Raw genomic sequence first — 15,375 nt, forward strand, 5'->3', positions numbered from 1 at the left:
GCAGTAGCCAACGGCGTGCGGAGTCAGGTTCTTCCCGGGGCAGGACTCTTCTCACCAGGGGAGGGTAGAGCACCCTGGGTGGCCTGCGTCCTCGGGGCCGGAGAGACGCTGGCCGGTATGTCCCCCCAGCTGCAGCAGGGGCTCCTAAGGGCCCGACGGGAACACTTTGCCAGGAAGTAGCTTGGCTCTCTGAACTGGAGGCACACATTGTGAAGCGAGAGCGGGTCTCTCTTGTAGAGTTGGTCTCTTCTGTCTTTGCCTGTCGGATTTTGCTCTGCCTGTCCTCTCTCTCGCTTGTTTTTTCTCCGGCAATAAAATCAATCACTCTCTCAAGTAAAACTGACAGTGTTTTACCCTGGTTTCTCTGAAGTTTGACTCAGTTGATTATATTATTATCGCTATAAATTTCAGTTAAACCTCCTTGTATTTCACCTTATGTCTCTGACTCCCTCTTCATCTCTTTCTGCACTTAGTGCCTTTCCTCTTGATAGTCTTCCACAGAATGTATTTAAGTAGTTGAACAATGGGCGTAGCCTGTTCTCCTGCAGCCAGGTAACCCGCCTAAACTATATTTAGACAGGCAAAAACACCCTAACCTGCATTCCAATGGTGAGGTGACTCAGAGGTTGATATAAATTATGTGATAAGAAGCTGTTATAATTAATAAGATGTTTTACGTTTTATAATCAGTCAATCAAATGTATTTATAAAGCCCTTCTTACATCAGCTGATGTCACAAAGTGCTGTACAGAAACTCAGTCTAAAATCCCCAAACAGCAAGCAATGCAGGTGTAGAAGCACGGTGGCTAGGAAAAAAACCCCTAGAAAGGCCAGAACCTAGGAAAGAAACCTAGAGAGGAACCAGGCTATGTGGGGTGGCCAGTCCTCTTCTGGCTGTGCCGGGTGGAGATTATAACAGAACATGGCCAAGATGTTCAACTGTTCATAGATGACCAGCAGGGTCAAATAATAATAATTATAATTATACTTGTATGAAGAAGATTCATACATCGTGATTTCTTCAATCATTCTGATTGACCCCCTTCTTAATTAAAGGAACAATGAATTTGGAAAAATAAGTCGAAAATCTAGTAGGAAAGCGTTAAATAAAGGTCCTGAACTGTAGCTGTTTGCTCTTGGAAGGCAGGATGTTTACTAGCATGTTATTAACATTTGTGGTCTGGCCTATTTACACTTGCTTTGTTTTGTTTGTTTTGGAGGGGTGCTCTATCCCCGCAGCCGCCCTCTTAAGATAACTGATTTATTGCCATACCAACTGAAGTTGCTAGGGAACTACTCTGGGTTCCATTTTTAGGCTCTCAGAACCCCAGCCCTTATGATTTTGTCCATTGAAATGTTCAGGTTTTCCCCATTTCCTCTATTTTACTCTCTGTTTGTACTTAAATCATTACACATGGACTGGAAATGGAAGATACTGTGGTAACATAGTGTGGAGACATATGGCTGAGTTGCCTCCATTTGACCACAACAATCATTTCTAAAAAAAATGATTTTAAAGATTTACAACTGAAATATGTACAGTCCCAGTCAAATGTTTGGACACACCCACTCAAGGTTTTTTCTTTATTTGTACTATTTTCTACATTGTAGAAAAATTGTGAAGACATCACAACTATGAAATAACACCGATGGAATCATGTAGAAACCAAAAAAAGTGTTAAAAAAATTCAAATATATTTTTGATTTTAGATTCTTCAAAGAAGCCACCTTTTCCCTTGATGACAGCTTTACACACTCTTGGCATTCTCTCAACCAGCTTCACCTGGAATGCTTTTTCAATAGTCTTGAAGGAGTTCCCACATGTGCTGAGCACTTGTTGGCTGCTTTTCCTTCACTCTGCGGTCCAACTCATCCCAAACAACCTCAATTGTGTTGAGGTCGGGTGATTGTGGAGGCCAGGTCATCAGATGCAACACTCCATCATTCTCTTTCTTGGTCAAATAGCCCTTACACAGCCTGGAGGTGTGTCTTGTCATTGTCCTGTTGAAAAACAAATGATAGTCCCATTAAGTGCAAACCAGATGGGATGAAGTATTGCTGCAGAATGCTGTGGTTGCCATGCTGGTTAATTTTTTTTAATAAGTCACCGGCAAATCATCCCCACACCATCCCCACACTTCCTCTTCCATGCTCTTCCATGCTTCATGGTGGGAACTCTGCGTCTCAGAAAGACACGGCGGTTGGAACCCTCCCCCCTACCTTGTCACAACACAACTGATTGGCTCAAACGCATTAAAAAGGAAAGAAATTCCACTATTTAACAAGGCTCACCTGTTAATTGGAATGCAATACTGGTATCTACCACATGAAGCTGGTTGAGAGAATGCCAAGAGTGTGCAAAGCTGTCATTAAGGCAAAGGGTGGCTACTTTGAAGAAATATATTTAGATTTGTTAACACTTTTTATGATTACTTCATGATTCCATATGTGTTATTTCATAGTTTTGATGTCTTCACTATTATTCTACAATGTAGAAAATAGTTCAAAAAAAGAAAAACTCTTGAATGAGTAGGTGTGTCCAAACTATTGACTGGTACTGCATATAGTAAACTGATTAAATCACTATGGGGTGTGATCAGTGGCAGATTTAGGTATAGGCAACATGGGCACCCGCACAAAAAGCGGGGGAATCTATCAAATAGCGCACCTCTGACTTTGTGCAGTACTAATGCAATTAGTAAAATCAGTCACACTACGAAATGCTACCAAATAAACCACAATTCATTCATAATACTGTGAATGTATAGTTTCACAGACATGTTGTTGCATTTTTTTCTGGTTTGTGCTAAATCGTTAAGATTAATATAAAACCAGTCTGCACACCACCAAGGTGAATTGGTTTAGGCTTGACTCTTGGTTGACATTGTTGGGTGATGGGTAATGTAGTCTTGACTCTTGGTTGACAGTGTTGGGTGATGGGTAATGTAGTCTTGACTCTTGGTTGACTGTGTTGGGTGATGGGTAATGTAGTCTTGACTCTTGGTTAACTGTGTTGGGTGATGGGTAATGTAGTCTTGACTCTTGGTTGACATTGTTGGGGGAAGGGTAATGTAGTCTTGACTCTTGGTTGACATTGTTGGGGGATGGGTAATGTAGTCTTGACTCTTGGTTGACATTGTTGGGTGATGGGTAATGTAGTCTTGACTCTTGGTTGACATTGTTGGGTGATGGGTAATGTAGTCTTGACTCTTGGTTGACAGTGTTGGGTGATGGGTAATGTAGTCTTGACTCTTGGTTGACAGTGTTGGGTGATGGGTAATGTAGTCTTGACTCTTGGTTGACATTGTTGGGGGATGGGTAATGTAGTCTTGACTCTTGGTTGACATTGTTGGGTGATGGGTAATGTAGTCTTGACTCTTGGTTGACATTGTTGGGTGATGGGTAATGTAGTCTTGACTCTTGGTTGACAGTGTTGGGTGATGGGTAATGTAGTCTTGACTCTTGGTTGACTGTGTTGGGTGATGGGTAATGTAGTCTTGACTCTTGGTTGACATTGTTGGGGGAAGGGTAATGTAGTCTTGACTCTTGGTTGACAGTGTTGGGTGATGGGTAATGTAGTCTTGACTCTTGGTTGACTGTGTTGGGTGATGGGTAATGTAGTCTTGACTCTTGGTTGACATTGTTGGGGGAAGGGTAATGTATTGACGCTCGAGTGCCAAATCACAACAAATTTGTTTCTAATTGACTTTGTTACTTCTTTCTGACATAGATGAGTCTTATTTTTGTATGTATTTTGATATTAATATAGTTTTAAATGTTATGATTATTTATTTGTGTTGTTCCAATTGTCTGAATAAAAATGCCAGTTTAGTGCAGAATGGTGAAGTGCTGAAGGGAGGGTTCGCCCAGGGAGCCATACAAGCTAGAACCACCACTGAGTGTGATGTTGTGATAATAGTGGTGTACTCTTCACCTTTACCGGCATGCATTCTCAGCCCGGCTTCGACCACAAAATCAGAAAGATTTAAGGAATGTTTTTTTTCCCCCGTTTGATCCTAAGGTGTTCCCACTGTCTGCTCTGGTTCACTGCACGCAATCAAATCATCAGGCAAGTCAAGTAGCAACGCGAATGACCCTCCCACCCGAGGATCTGTCTCTTACAAGCTATCTGTTTCTCTGTGTTTGAGGGGTGCAAATTCCACTTGTCACGCAAATCTGGCTGGATTTGATTGCATTCGTTTTACTCCTGCGACTCTTTCATACTCTTGCTTGTGCCTGTCGTTTCCCCCCCCCCCCCCCCCCCCCCCCCCCACGTTATTATTAACGTTACCACCAATGTTTGTAATGACCTGTCAAACACAACCAGGTAATGGCTGAAATGGGCTCTGTGAATTATATTGTGTTTCCATTGAATCTACAGGAAAACTTTGTGATTTAACACATTGTCTGGACACGTACATCAGAAACAAAAAGAGAAAGTTACCTTTATTTTCATCGGTGTATATTTAGTTTTTTTGTGGAATTGAAAAAAAGTAATGATTTGATCAAGTTTACAAATTAGACGCGGTGAAATGAAAAGCAACTTCCCAAAAAAAATGAACACTGATTACAGTGATATTATGTCTGATCTGGAAAACAATGTACTGCATGCATAGAGGTGTAATCTCGAGCCCAAAACTGTTGATTTTTATTCCGAGGGTATCCTGCTATTGACACACAGTAATTAATTAGGCAGTCTAGACAGGGCAGGTGAGTGCATGTAGGGTAGACAAAGCAAGTGTTTGGTGGTTGCAGGTCTGTTTCACCCCTTTATGCTAATGTATTAATATTTATTAGTATTTATTCAAATGAGACACATATAATTGTCTTTGTTTTAACACAAAATATTTAAAAAAATACCTGCTACAATAAGAATGTATATATTAGTGTTTTCTAAGAAAAAAAGTGAAATTTGACAATAAATGAAATACGTGAATTCGCACCAAAATCCCTGAACTCAATTTATTATTTGTCCGTCGTGCCAGTTAAATGTTTTATGTAATTCAGTCAACGTCTAACGGATTATAACAATTCTAAATGTTTGGAGTATCTTCATCCATTGTCCAACTAGAATTGTTTTTAAAACCTTTTAACAATTTTGATGACTGTTGCTAAGGTAAGCCATCTCCTCTCTCTCTCTCTCTCTCTGTCTGTCTGTCTGTCTGTCTGTCTGTCTGTCTGTCTGTCTGTCTGTCTGTCTGTCTGTCTGTCTGTCTGTCTGTCTGTCTGTCTGTCTGTCTGTCTGTCTGTCTGTCTCTTCCCCTCTCTCTCTCTCCCTCTCTGTCTCTTCCTCTCTCTCTCTCACTCTCTCTCTGTGTCTGTCTGTCTGTCTGTCTGGCAAGCGATCCATCTCCTCTGTCTGTCTGTCTGTCTGGCAAGCGATCCATCTCCTCTGTCTGTCTGTCTGTCTGTCTGTCTGTCTGTCTGTCTGTCTGTCTGTCTGTCTGTCTGTCTGTCTGTCTGTCTCTTCCCCTCTCTCTCTCCCTCTCTGTCTCTTCCTCTCTCTCTCTCTCTCTCTGTCTGTCTGTCTGTCTGTCTGTCTGTCTGTCTGGCAAGCGATCCATCTCCTCTGTCTGTCTGTCTGTCTGGCAAGCGATCCATCTCCTCCCTCTGTCTGCCTGTCTGTCTGTCTGTCAGGCAAGCCGATCTATCTCCTCTGTCTGTCTGTCTGTCTGTCTGTCTGTCTGGCAAGCCGATCCATCTCCTCTGTCTGTCTGTCTTTCTGTTAAGCCTGTCTGCCTGTCTGTCTGTCTGTCTGACTGTCTGTCTGTCTGGCAAGCCGATCCATCTCCTCTGTCTGTCTGTCTTTCTGTTAAGCCCGTCTGTCTGTCTGTCTGTCTGTCTGTCTGTCTGTCTGTCTCTTCCCCTCTCTCTCTCTCCCTCTCTGTCTCTTCCTCTCTCTCTCTCACTCTCTCTCTGTGTCTGTCTGTCTGTCTGTCTGGCAAGTGATCCATCTCCTCTGTCTGTCTGTCTGTCTGTCTGTCTGTCTGTCTGTCTGTCTGTCTGTCTGTCTGTCTGTCTGTCTCTTCCCCTCTCTCTCTCTCCCTCTCTGTCTCTTCCTCTCTCTCTCTCACTCTCTCTCTGTGTCTGTCTGTCTGTCTGTCTGGCAAGCGATCCATCTCCTCTGTCTGTCTGTCTGTCTGGCAAGCGATCCATCTCCTCTGTCTGTCTGTCTGTCTGTCTGTCTGTCTGTCTGTCTGTCTGTCTGTCTGTCTGTCTGTCTGTCTGTCTGTCTGTCTCTTCCCCTCTCTCTCTCCCTCTCTGTCTCTTCCTCTCTCTCTCTCTCTCTCTCTCTGTCTGTCTGTCTGTCTGTCTGTCTGTCTGGCAAGCGATCCATCTCCTCTGTCTGTCTGTCTGTCTGGCAAGCGATCCATCTCCTCTGTCTGCCTGTCTGTCTGTCTGTCAGGCAAGCCGATCTATCTCCTCTGTCTGTCTGTCTGTCTGTCTGTCTGGCAAGCCGATCCATCTCCTCTGTCTGTCTGTCTTTCTGTTAAGCCTGTCTGCCTGTCTGTCTGTCTGTCTGACTGTCTGTCTGTCTGGCAAGCCGATCCATCTCCTCTGTCTGTCTGTCTTTCTGTTAAGCCCGTCTGTCTGTCTGTCTGTCTGTCTGTCTGTCTGTCTGTCTGTCTGTCTGTCTGTCTGTCTGTCTGTCTGTCTCTTCCCCTCTCTCTCTCTCCCTCTCTGTCTCTTCCTCTCTCTCTCTCACTCTCTCTCTGTGTCTGTCTGTCTGTCTGTCTGGCAAGTGATCCATCTCCTCTGTCTGGCAAGCGATCCATCTCCTCTGTCTGTCTGTCTGTCTGTCTGTCTGTCTGTCTGTCTGTCTGTCTGTCTGTCTGTCTCTTCCCCTCTCTCTCTCTCTCCCTCTCTGTCTCTTCCTCTCTCTCTCTCTCTCTCTGTCTGTCTGTCTGTCTGTCTGTCTGGCAAGCGATCCATCTCCTCTCTCTGCCTGTCTGTCTGTCTGTCAGGCAAGCCGATCTATCTCCTCTGTCTGTCTGTCTGTCTGTCTGTCTGTCTGTCTGGCAAGCCGATCCATCTCCTCTGTCTGTCTGTCTTTCTGTTAAGCCTGTCTGTCTGTCTGTCTGTCTGTCTGTCTGACTGTCTGTCTGTCTGGCAAGCCGATCCATCTCCTCTGTCTGTCTGTCTTTCTGTTAAGCCCGTCTGTCTGTCTGTCTGTCTGTCTGTCTGTCTGTCTGTCTGTCTGTGTTCTCACTATATTTTTGAAGAGATGAACACCAGGGGAGCACTTTTGAAGTTCAAGCAGTTCACTTTTGTCTTGAGACCCAAAAAGTGCTTTATAGATATATACATAATCACATTAGTAGGACCCTGTTCTCATAGTTCACTGACTCTAAAAGGAGACACAGTGCAAACCATCAATATTCAACTACAATTGGTAAACCTTTTTTTTTATTTTTATTTATTTTTCAAGAAGAGTGCACACGGAATAGGGTATACAATGTCATATGGTTCGAATGCTTTGAACCCAAGATCATTCAAGATCCTAGGAATTCATGAGAACTCAATGGTAGAAAACAATATCTATCTATCTGGGTATTATTGGATATGTTGGATAGAAGGACGTGCCTAGACGCGCATGTGGTTTTGAAAAGTAAAAACAAAAAGATAGTTGCTCCTAGAGTTCTGGAACAATGTCGCGACGCCTCGTCTTAATGAGCACAAACAAGTTCATGGAGTTCAACGTCATTAGGCTCTTCTCTTTGCCTGACTGCCTCAGTCTGGCTCGCTGGCGTTTGTCTCAAGGCCATTCAGTAATCAAAGGAGAGTTGTTATTTTTTTTAACTGTGTTTTTTTCTTCAGCTTGAACAGATGAGGAATACTCTTCCCCACCCTGATGTTTTCTTTAAGCTACACAGCAAAAGAGCAGCTGTACCCAGAGCTGGAACATCATTCAGAGGGACCAGAGCAACCGCTGAGGTGAACTGGAGACCAGCTTCTATGCTAGACTAGCATGCTGAAACTCCAAGGTGACATCCACGGGATGCCAGCTAAAACAAATGGTAGTTATGCCATCCAACCACAAACGGATCCTTGGGTAGAGTGGGCAAACAGAGAAAATCGTGACACTCTTTCACAGAGTAGCAGGTAAGTAAGAATGAAGTTGTACAAATTAGATTTAATTGGTTTTGGCCAACTGTCTATCAGACACCGTGTTTATTGTCACTCGATGGATGTTCTCACAGAAGGTTGACTCTGGCCACCACTTGTTTGCAGCCATTTTGTGAGTACTGGTGACCCATGGTGGTGAAATAGGACAGTTCCTCCGCCAGCCGCTCGATGTGACCGTGGTCGGGGTAAAACCCCTCTCGTGTCATTTCCTCCAGCAAACACTCCATCACATGGCTTTTTTCAAGAAGCGTCAGGGACACGATATCCAGCCCCGCCTCTGCCCAAAGAGGGTGATGCTCTGCCAAGGTATGCCGCAGAAGAGCTCTGGCTGGCTTCGCAGTGCAGGAGACATTCTGCAGTATGTGTCTGGTGATCTCCTCCTGCCCCAGACTACTGAGGAGGACATAGATGACGTTCAGACGCTCGTTGGTCTGGTTGGGCTGAAGCAGGCCTTGCAGCACGTCCAGCAAAGGAGCCGGCATCAACTCCACCTCGTCTAGCACAAAGACAGGGATCTTCTCCTGAGCCTCGGCATGCTCCACTATCTCCTCCACCCAGAGGGACAACTCTCGGGCGCACTGGCCCACATCACCTTGTACGGGGCAGTGGTGTAGGGTGAAGTACTGCACCACCAGGTCTTCTCCCAGCACCGAGCGGAAGTGGCGGACCAGCAGGCGACCCAGGTGGCTCTTGCCCACGCCGCTGGGGCCGTGCAGGGCCAGGGCCAGGGGCTGGGAGTGAGCGTAGGTGGACAGGTAGCCCTGGAGGTGCTCCATCAGCTCTTCTATCGCCCCTTGCTGGCCAAACACCTCCCTGCGCAGCGTCTTGTCCAGGCCTTCCAGGTCATACGGTGCCACATGGTCATCCAGGTTCTCGATGGCATTGTAAACCTGCGAGAGGACGGGAAAGGAAAGTCATTTTTGTAAGTGTTATTGACTGGAATAACGTTCCATTCTGTTTATTCTGTTCAATGCCATTAGTAGGAGGACAGATGAGCAGTGGAACACGTTTTTACAAATCACATAACTGGAAAAGAACTCCGCTGTATCCTCATCCACAATGAAACTGAAGCATAATTGGCATTTTCAAAAGCCCTTCCGGCTGTTTTGAGTGTAATTCAACACCATTAGTGGTAACAAAAAGAAGAGAGGAAAAAAGAAGAAGCAATGTATCCTTTTGCTATGATGGCAACCGTGGGATATACAGCACTAGGCAAATCATGTGGCTGTGCCTGCTCATTGAGCCTAAGGGATAATGATATCTGTAGTTGGGTAACTAGCGACTGAGTTAGAGAGTGGAAAAAAGGAGTGGAAAACACAGAAAAGAGACAAGTTTAGAGTTGACCTGAAGGGATACGATGATACCGAAGAGGACAAAGAAAGGTTTGGCCCGGCTCCGGTCCTTGTCACTGGGGACGACCTTGCAACAGTTGTTAGGGAAGAGCACACGAGACCCTTTCCTCCTCCTCCTCCTGTGGGTGGCCTGCTTGACATTGGAGGTGAAGATCTCTGGGGCGGTGGATGGGCCGGGGCCCATGGAGGGTCTACCTGGGTCGGTGGGTAAACTGGGGTCGGGGCCCGTGGAGGGTCTACCTGAGGCAAAGAGCCCAGTGGCTGAGTCTAGCCGACGTCTCTTCAGAGCCTGGTACTTGGTCCTGATGCGGATCATGGCTTTCAGTTCAGGGGATATCAGCGACGGCCTTGGGTGGATGAGCTTGGCCTTCTGCTCCTCTGTCTTAGCCTCCTCTGAGAAGCTCCCTGAGCTGTCCTCCTTATCTCCCATCTGTCCAAAAAACAAGACAGAGATATATAGGACAGAGGGACAACAGTGTGGACACAGCATGATGTGGTATTTATTAAGGATCCCCATTAGCATCATGTGGTATTTATTAAGGATCCCCATTAGCATGATGTGGTATTTATTAAGGATCCCCATTAGCATGATGTGGTATTTATTAAGGATCCCCATTAGCATGATGTGGTATTTATTAAGGATCCCCATTAGCAGGATGTGGTATTTATTAAGGATCCCCATTAGCATGATGTGGTATTTATTAAGGATCCCCATTAGCATGATGTGGTATTTATTAAGGATCCCCATTAGCAGGATGTGGTATTTATTAAGGATCCCCATTAGCATGATGTGGTATTTATTAAGGATCCCCATTAGCATGATGTGGTATTTATTAAGGATCCACATTAGCATGATGTGGTATTTATTAAGGATCCCCATTAGCAGGATGTGGTATTTATTAAGGATCCCCATTAGCATGATGTGGTATTTATTAAGGATCCCCATTAGCATGATGTGGTATTTATTAAGGATCTCCATTAGCATCATGTGGTATTTATTAAGGATCCCCATTAGCCAAGGCAGCAACTACTCTTCCTGGGGGTCCAGTAAGCCGCTATGTTCACACAAAGGACAATCAACGTGTAAAGAAACAAAGTTTATCTCAAGGTGACTATGCTTCACACTCTGTGTTAGTTCATTAGTTCATAGTGTTAATAATAATGCTCAATGACAGATACACTTTGCACTTGTGGCTATTATCTCTCATTCAGTGCAATATTTTGAACTTAAAATATACACCTATGTTATGTATGTTAGATATTAGTTGTGTGTCTATGAATCCCTCTTAACGAGCGAGGAGGCAGGATTTGCGTGACTCCTGACGTTTTGGATGATTTTTGGTTAACAAAAACAGGAGTAATGTAGGTCATTAATCATTAAGATTTGGTGTTAGCGCATGAGGGTGTCTGTGTATTTATAGAGGAGGGTTTGTGTGTGTGTGTCTTCTCAGACTCCTCAAGGTAAAGACAAGTGTTTACAGATTCTTAATCTCGCAGACCAACACTTTGTCCCCACAACAAAGTCAAGTTCTTAAACCGATGAACTACCTGTCACCTGGTGCAGAGAATGTTGAGAAACAACCACCTCATGACCCCAAAATAACCCCAAAAAACATTCTCCTTTGCAATCGAAGAGTTTGGTCAGATGAACAAGGAACATTATCCCAGTTAGAAAACGAGGCCATAAGCCTTTTGCATAGTGCTATTTATGGAGTAATAACTTTGCATTGGACTAGGTCGCACAAAGAGGAAGTGAAATGTCCCATGCTTTAATCTGGGTGTAGTGTAAAGTTTGAAACACAAAAAAAAAACATGAAGAATTGCATGCGTCGATGGATGGGTGGGATAATGTCTGTGTGTTCCCCAGAAAGGAAGGCAAACTTGAGGTTTAATGTTTTACACGATACAGAACCGTCTCAGTATGCAAATATTAGTCATCAAGTGGAGGAAGAGAGACAGGGGGAAAAATAGAGCGAGACATGTCGGTAAGACAAAAATAGAGATATAACAATATTTCATTGTTAAATCTTAAGCTTGATGGGAGAGATATTTACCACAATGCAGAAAGGGATATTAACATTTTAAAAAATTGGAGAAAGAGGGAAAGCGATGGAAGGAGTAAAAAAAGAGAGTGAGAGATAGATTACATGTATGAAGAGAGGAGGGAAGGATGAGAAGGGCTGTTGGTGTTCGTCTTACCGTGGTGACCCTGGTGTTCGTCTTACCGTGGTGACCCTGGTGTTCGTCTTACCGTGGTGACCACCGAAGAGGGCAAAAGTCTCGACTCGCAGATTGTGAATGAGGATGGCAAACACAAATGCGCTCGTCCGAAACGGTAACACCTGTGTCCAGTGAGGCGTGCTCGTACTCCCACCCCTGCTCTCACTCCTCCCCCTCTTCTCGTTCTCCCACCCCTCCTCCCCCTCTTCTCGTTCTCCCACCCCTGCTCTCACTCCTCCCCATCTTCTCGTTCCCCCACCCCTGCTCTCACTCCTCCCCCTCTTCTCGTTCCCCCACCCCTGCTCTCACTCCTCCCCCTCTTCTCGTTCCCCCACCCCTGCTCTCACTCCTCCCCCTCTTCTCGTTCCCCCACCCCTGCTCTCACTCCTCCCCCTCTTCTCGTTCCCCCACCCCTGCTCTCACTCCTCCCCCTCTTCTCGTTCTCCCACCCCTCCTCCCCCTCTTCTCGTTCCCCCACCCCTGCTCTCACTCCTCCCCCTCTTTTCGTTCTCCCACCCCTCCTCCCCCTCTTCTCGTTCTCCCACCCCTCCTCCCCCTCTTCTCGTTCTCCCACCCCTGCTCTCACTCCTCCCCCTCTTCTCGTTCTCCCACCCCTCCTCCCCCTCTTCTCGTTCCCCCACCCCTGCTCTCACTCCTCCCCCTCTTCTCGTTCTCCCACCCCTCCTCCCCCTCTTCTCGTTCTTCCACCCCTGCTCTCACTCTTCTCGTTCTCCCACCCCTGCTCTCACTCCTCCCCCTCTTCTCGTTCTCCCACCCCTCCTCTCACTCCTCCCCCTCTTCTCGTTCTTCCACCCCTGCTCTCACTCTTCTCGTTCTTCCACCCCTGCTCTCACTCTTCTCGTTCTCCCTCCTCCCCCTCTTCTCGTTCCCCCACCCCTGCTCTCACTCCTCCCCCTCTTCTCGTTCCTCCTCCCCTGCTCTCACTCCTCCCCCTCTTCTCGTTCCCCCACCCCTGCTCTCACTCCTCCCCCTCCTCTCACTCCTCCCCCTCTTCTCGTTCTCCCTCACCTCCTCTCACTTCTCCCCCTCTTCTCATTCTCCCACCCCTGCTCACACTCCTCCCTCTCTTCTCGTTCCCCCACCCCTGCTCTCACTCCTCCCCTTCTTCTCGTTCTCCCACCCCTCCTCCCCCTCTTCTCGTTCTCCCACCCCTGCTCTCACTCCTCCCCTTCTTCTCGTTCTCCCACCCCTCCTCCCCCTCTTCTCGTTCTCCCAACCCTGCTCTCACTCCTCCCCTTCTTCTCGTTCTTCCACCCCTGCTCTCACTCTTCTCGTTCTCCCACCCCTGCTCTCACTCCTCCCCCTCTTCTCGTTCCCCCACCCCTGCTCTCACTCCTCCCCATCTTCTCGTTCCCCCTTTCCCTGCTCTCACTCCTCCCCCTCTTCTCGTTCCCCCACCCCTGCTCTCACTCCTCCCCCTCCTCTAACTCCTCCCCCTCTTCTCGTTCTCCCTCCCCTCCTCTCACTCCTTCCCCTCTTCTCGTTCTCCCTCCCCTGCTCTCACTCCTCCCCCTCTTCTCGTTCCCCCACCCCTGCTCTCACTCCTCCCCCTCCTCTAACTACTCCCCCTCTTCTCGTTCTCCCTCCCCTCCTCTCACTCCTCCCCTTCTTCTCGTTCTTCCACCCCTGCTCTCACTCTTCTCGTTCTCCCTCCCCTGCTCTCACTCCTCCCCCTCTTCTCGTTCCCCCACCCCTGCTCTCACTCCTCCCCCTCTTCTCATTCCCTCTCCCCTGCTCTCACTCCTCCCCCTCTTCTCGTTCCCCCACCCCTGCTCTCACTCCTCCCCCTCTTCTCGTTCCCCCACCCCTGCTCTCACTCCTCCCCCTCCTCTCACTCCACCCCTCTTCTCGTTCTCCCTCCCCTCCTCTCACTCCTCCCCCTCTTCTCGTTCTCCCACCCCTGCTCTCACTCCTCCCCCTCTTCTCGTTCCCCCACCCCTGCTCTCACTCCTCCCCTTCTTCTCGTTCTCCCACCCCTCCTCCCCCTCTTCTCGTTCTCCCACCCCTGCTCTCACTCCTCCCCTTCTTCTCGTTCTCCCACCCCTCCTCCCCCTCTTCTCGTTCTTCCACCCCTGCTCTCACTCTTCTCGTTCTTCCACCCCTGCTCTCACTCCTCCCCCTCTTCTCGTTCTCCCACGCCTCCTCTCACTCCTCCCCCTCTTCTCGTTCTTTCACCCCTGCTCTCACTCTTCTCGTTCTTCCACCCCTGCTCTCACTCTTCTCGTTCTCCCTCCTCCCCCTCTTCTCGTTCCCCCACCCCTGCTCTCACTCCTCCCCCTCTTCTCATTCCTCCTCCCCTGCTCTCACTCCTCCCCCTCTTCTCGTTCCCCCACCCCTGCTCTCACTCCTCCCCCTCCTCTCACTCCTCCCCCTTTTCTCGTTCTCCCTCCCCTCCTCTCACTTCTCCCCCTCTTCTCGTTCTCCCACCCCTGCTCTCACTCCTCCCCCTCTTCTCGTTCCCCCACCCCTGCTCTCACTCCTCCCCTTCTCGTTCTCCCACCCCTCCTCCCCCTGTTCTCGTTCTCCCACCCCTGCTCTCACTCCTCGCCTTCTTCTCGTTCTCCCACCCCTCCTCCCCCTCTTCTCGTTCTCCCAACCCTGCTCTCACTCCTCCCCTTCTTCTCGTTCTCCCACCCCTCCTCCCCCTCTTCTCGTTCTTCCACCCCTGCTCTCACTCTTCTCGTTCTCCCACCCCTGCTTTCACTCTCCCCCTCTTCTCGTTCTCCCACCCCTCCTCTCACTCCTCCCCCTCTTCTCGTTCTTCCACCCCTGCTCTCACTCTTCTCGTTCTTCCACCCCTGCTCTCACTCTTCTCGTTCTCCCTCCCCTGCTCTCACTCCTCCCCCTCTTCTCGTTCCCCCACCCCTGCTCTCACTCCTCCCCCTCTTCTCATTCCTCCTCCCCTGCTCTCACTCCTCCCCCTCTTCTCGTTCCCCCACCCCTGCTCTCACTCCTCCCCCTCCTCTCACTCCACCCCCTCTTCTCGTTCTCCCTCCCCTCCTCTCACTCCTCCCCCTCTTCTCGTTCTCCCACCCCTGCTCTCACTCCTCCCCCTCTTCTCGTTCCCCCACCCCTGCTCTCACTCCTCCCCCTCTTCTCGTTCTCCCTCCCCTCTTCTCTCATCCAAGCCTCTTCTTTTCCAGTGACCAAACCATTGGTCCCTAAGGTAAAAAAAAACATCATGCACTACTCATTGCCTACATAATAATTTCCAAATGGATCATTATGAAAATGGAAACACTCTGTCTGTCCACTTGTCTTTCCGCGTGTCTGTCTGTCTGTCTGTCTGTCTGTCTGTCTGTCTGTCTGTCTGTCTGTCTGTCTGTCTGTCTGTGTGTGTGTGTGTGTGTGTGTATGTGTGTGTCTAAGAGATTGAGTAATGATTGTGTCTCTGTCTTGGGGATGGTCCCTCCGAACACAGTCTCCAACTACACATTAGGTCTCTGCTTCCAAGCCACGCCTCACCGTCATGTGAGTCACTAAGATCAAATAATGACAGGTACTTTCACTCCCAACTAGTTCACTCCCACACAGGCCAGATTTGTATTGATGGTTCCAGGCCTTTATGTGCTATTCACAATTAGCACGTAAACTAAGGTTAGTCAGGTGTAAACAACCACCATATTGTCTAAACCTATCCCCATCCTTTCTGATT

At 48.0% G+C, this 15,375-nt stretch overlaps 1 protein-coding gene across 3 annotated transcripts; it reads right to left on the reverse strand.

The window, feature by feature from the left end:
* Nucleotides 1-7,379: 7,379 nt before the first annotated feature.
* tor4ab (torsin family 4, member Ab) lies at nucleotides 7,380-11,935 on the reverse strand. Of its 3 annotated transcripts, none has more exons than XM_090239268.1 (3): nucleotides 11,705-11,935; nucleotides 9,472-9,909; nucleotides 7,380-9,017 (listed from the first exon to the last, which is right to left on the reverse strand). In XM_090239268.1, the coding sequence occupies exons 2-3, from the start codon at nucleotides 9,907-9,909 to the stop codon at nucleotides 8,196-8,198; spliced, it is 1,260 nt and encodes a 419-aa protein (XP_090095394.1). In that variant the 5' UTR covers nucleotides 11,705-11,935; the 3' UTR covers nucleotides 7,380-8,195. The 3 variants fall into 3 exon arrangements, with proteins under 3 accessions (XP_090095394.1, XP_036835230.2, XP_036835231.2); XM_036979335.2 differs by having other exon boundaries at nucleotides 11,679-11,908; XM_036979336.2 differs by having other exon boundaries at nucleotides 11,731-11,865.
* Nucleotides 11,936-15,375: the final 3,440 nt, after the last annotated feature.

This window comes from Oncorhynchus mykiss, chromosome 6 (assembly GCF_057628025.1).
Source record: "Oncorhynchus mykiss isolate SJ-2025 chromosome 6, ASM5762802v1, whole genome shotgun sequence".
In the NCBI taxonomy this organism is placed as follows: domain Eukaryota; kingdom Metazoa; phylum Chordata; class Actinopteri; order Salmoniformes; family Salmonidae; genus Oncorhynchus; species Oncorhynchus mykiss.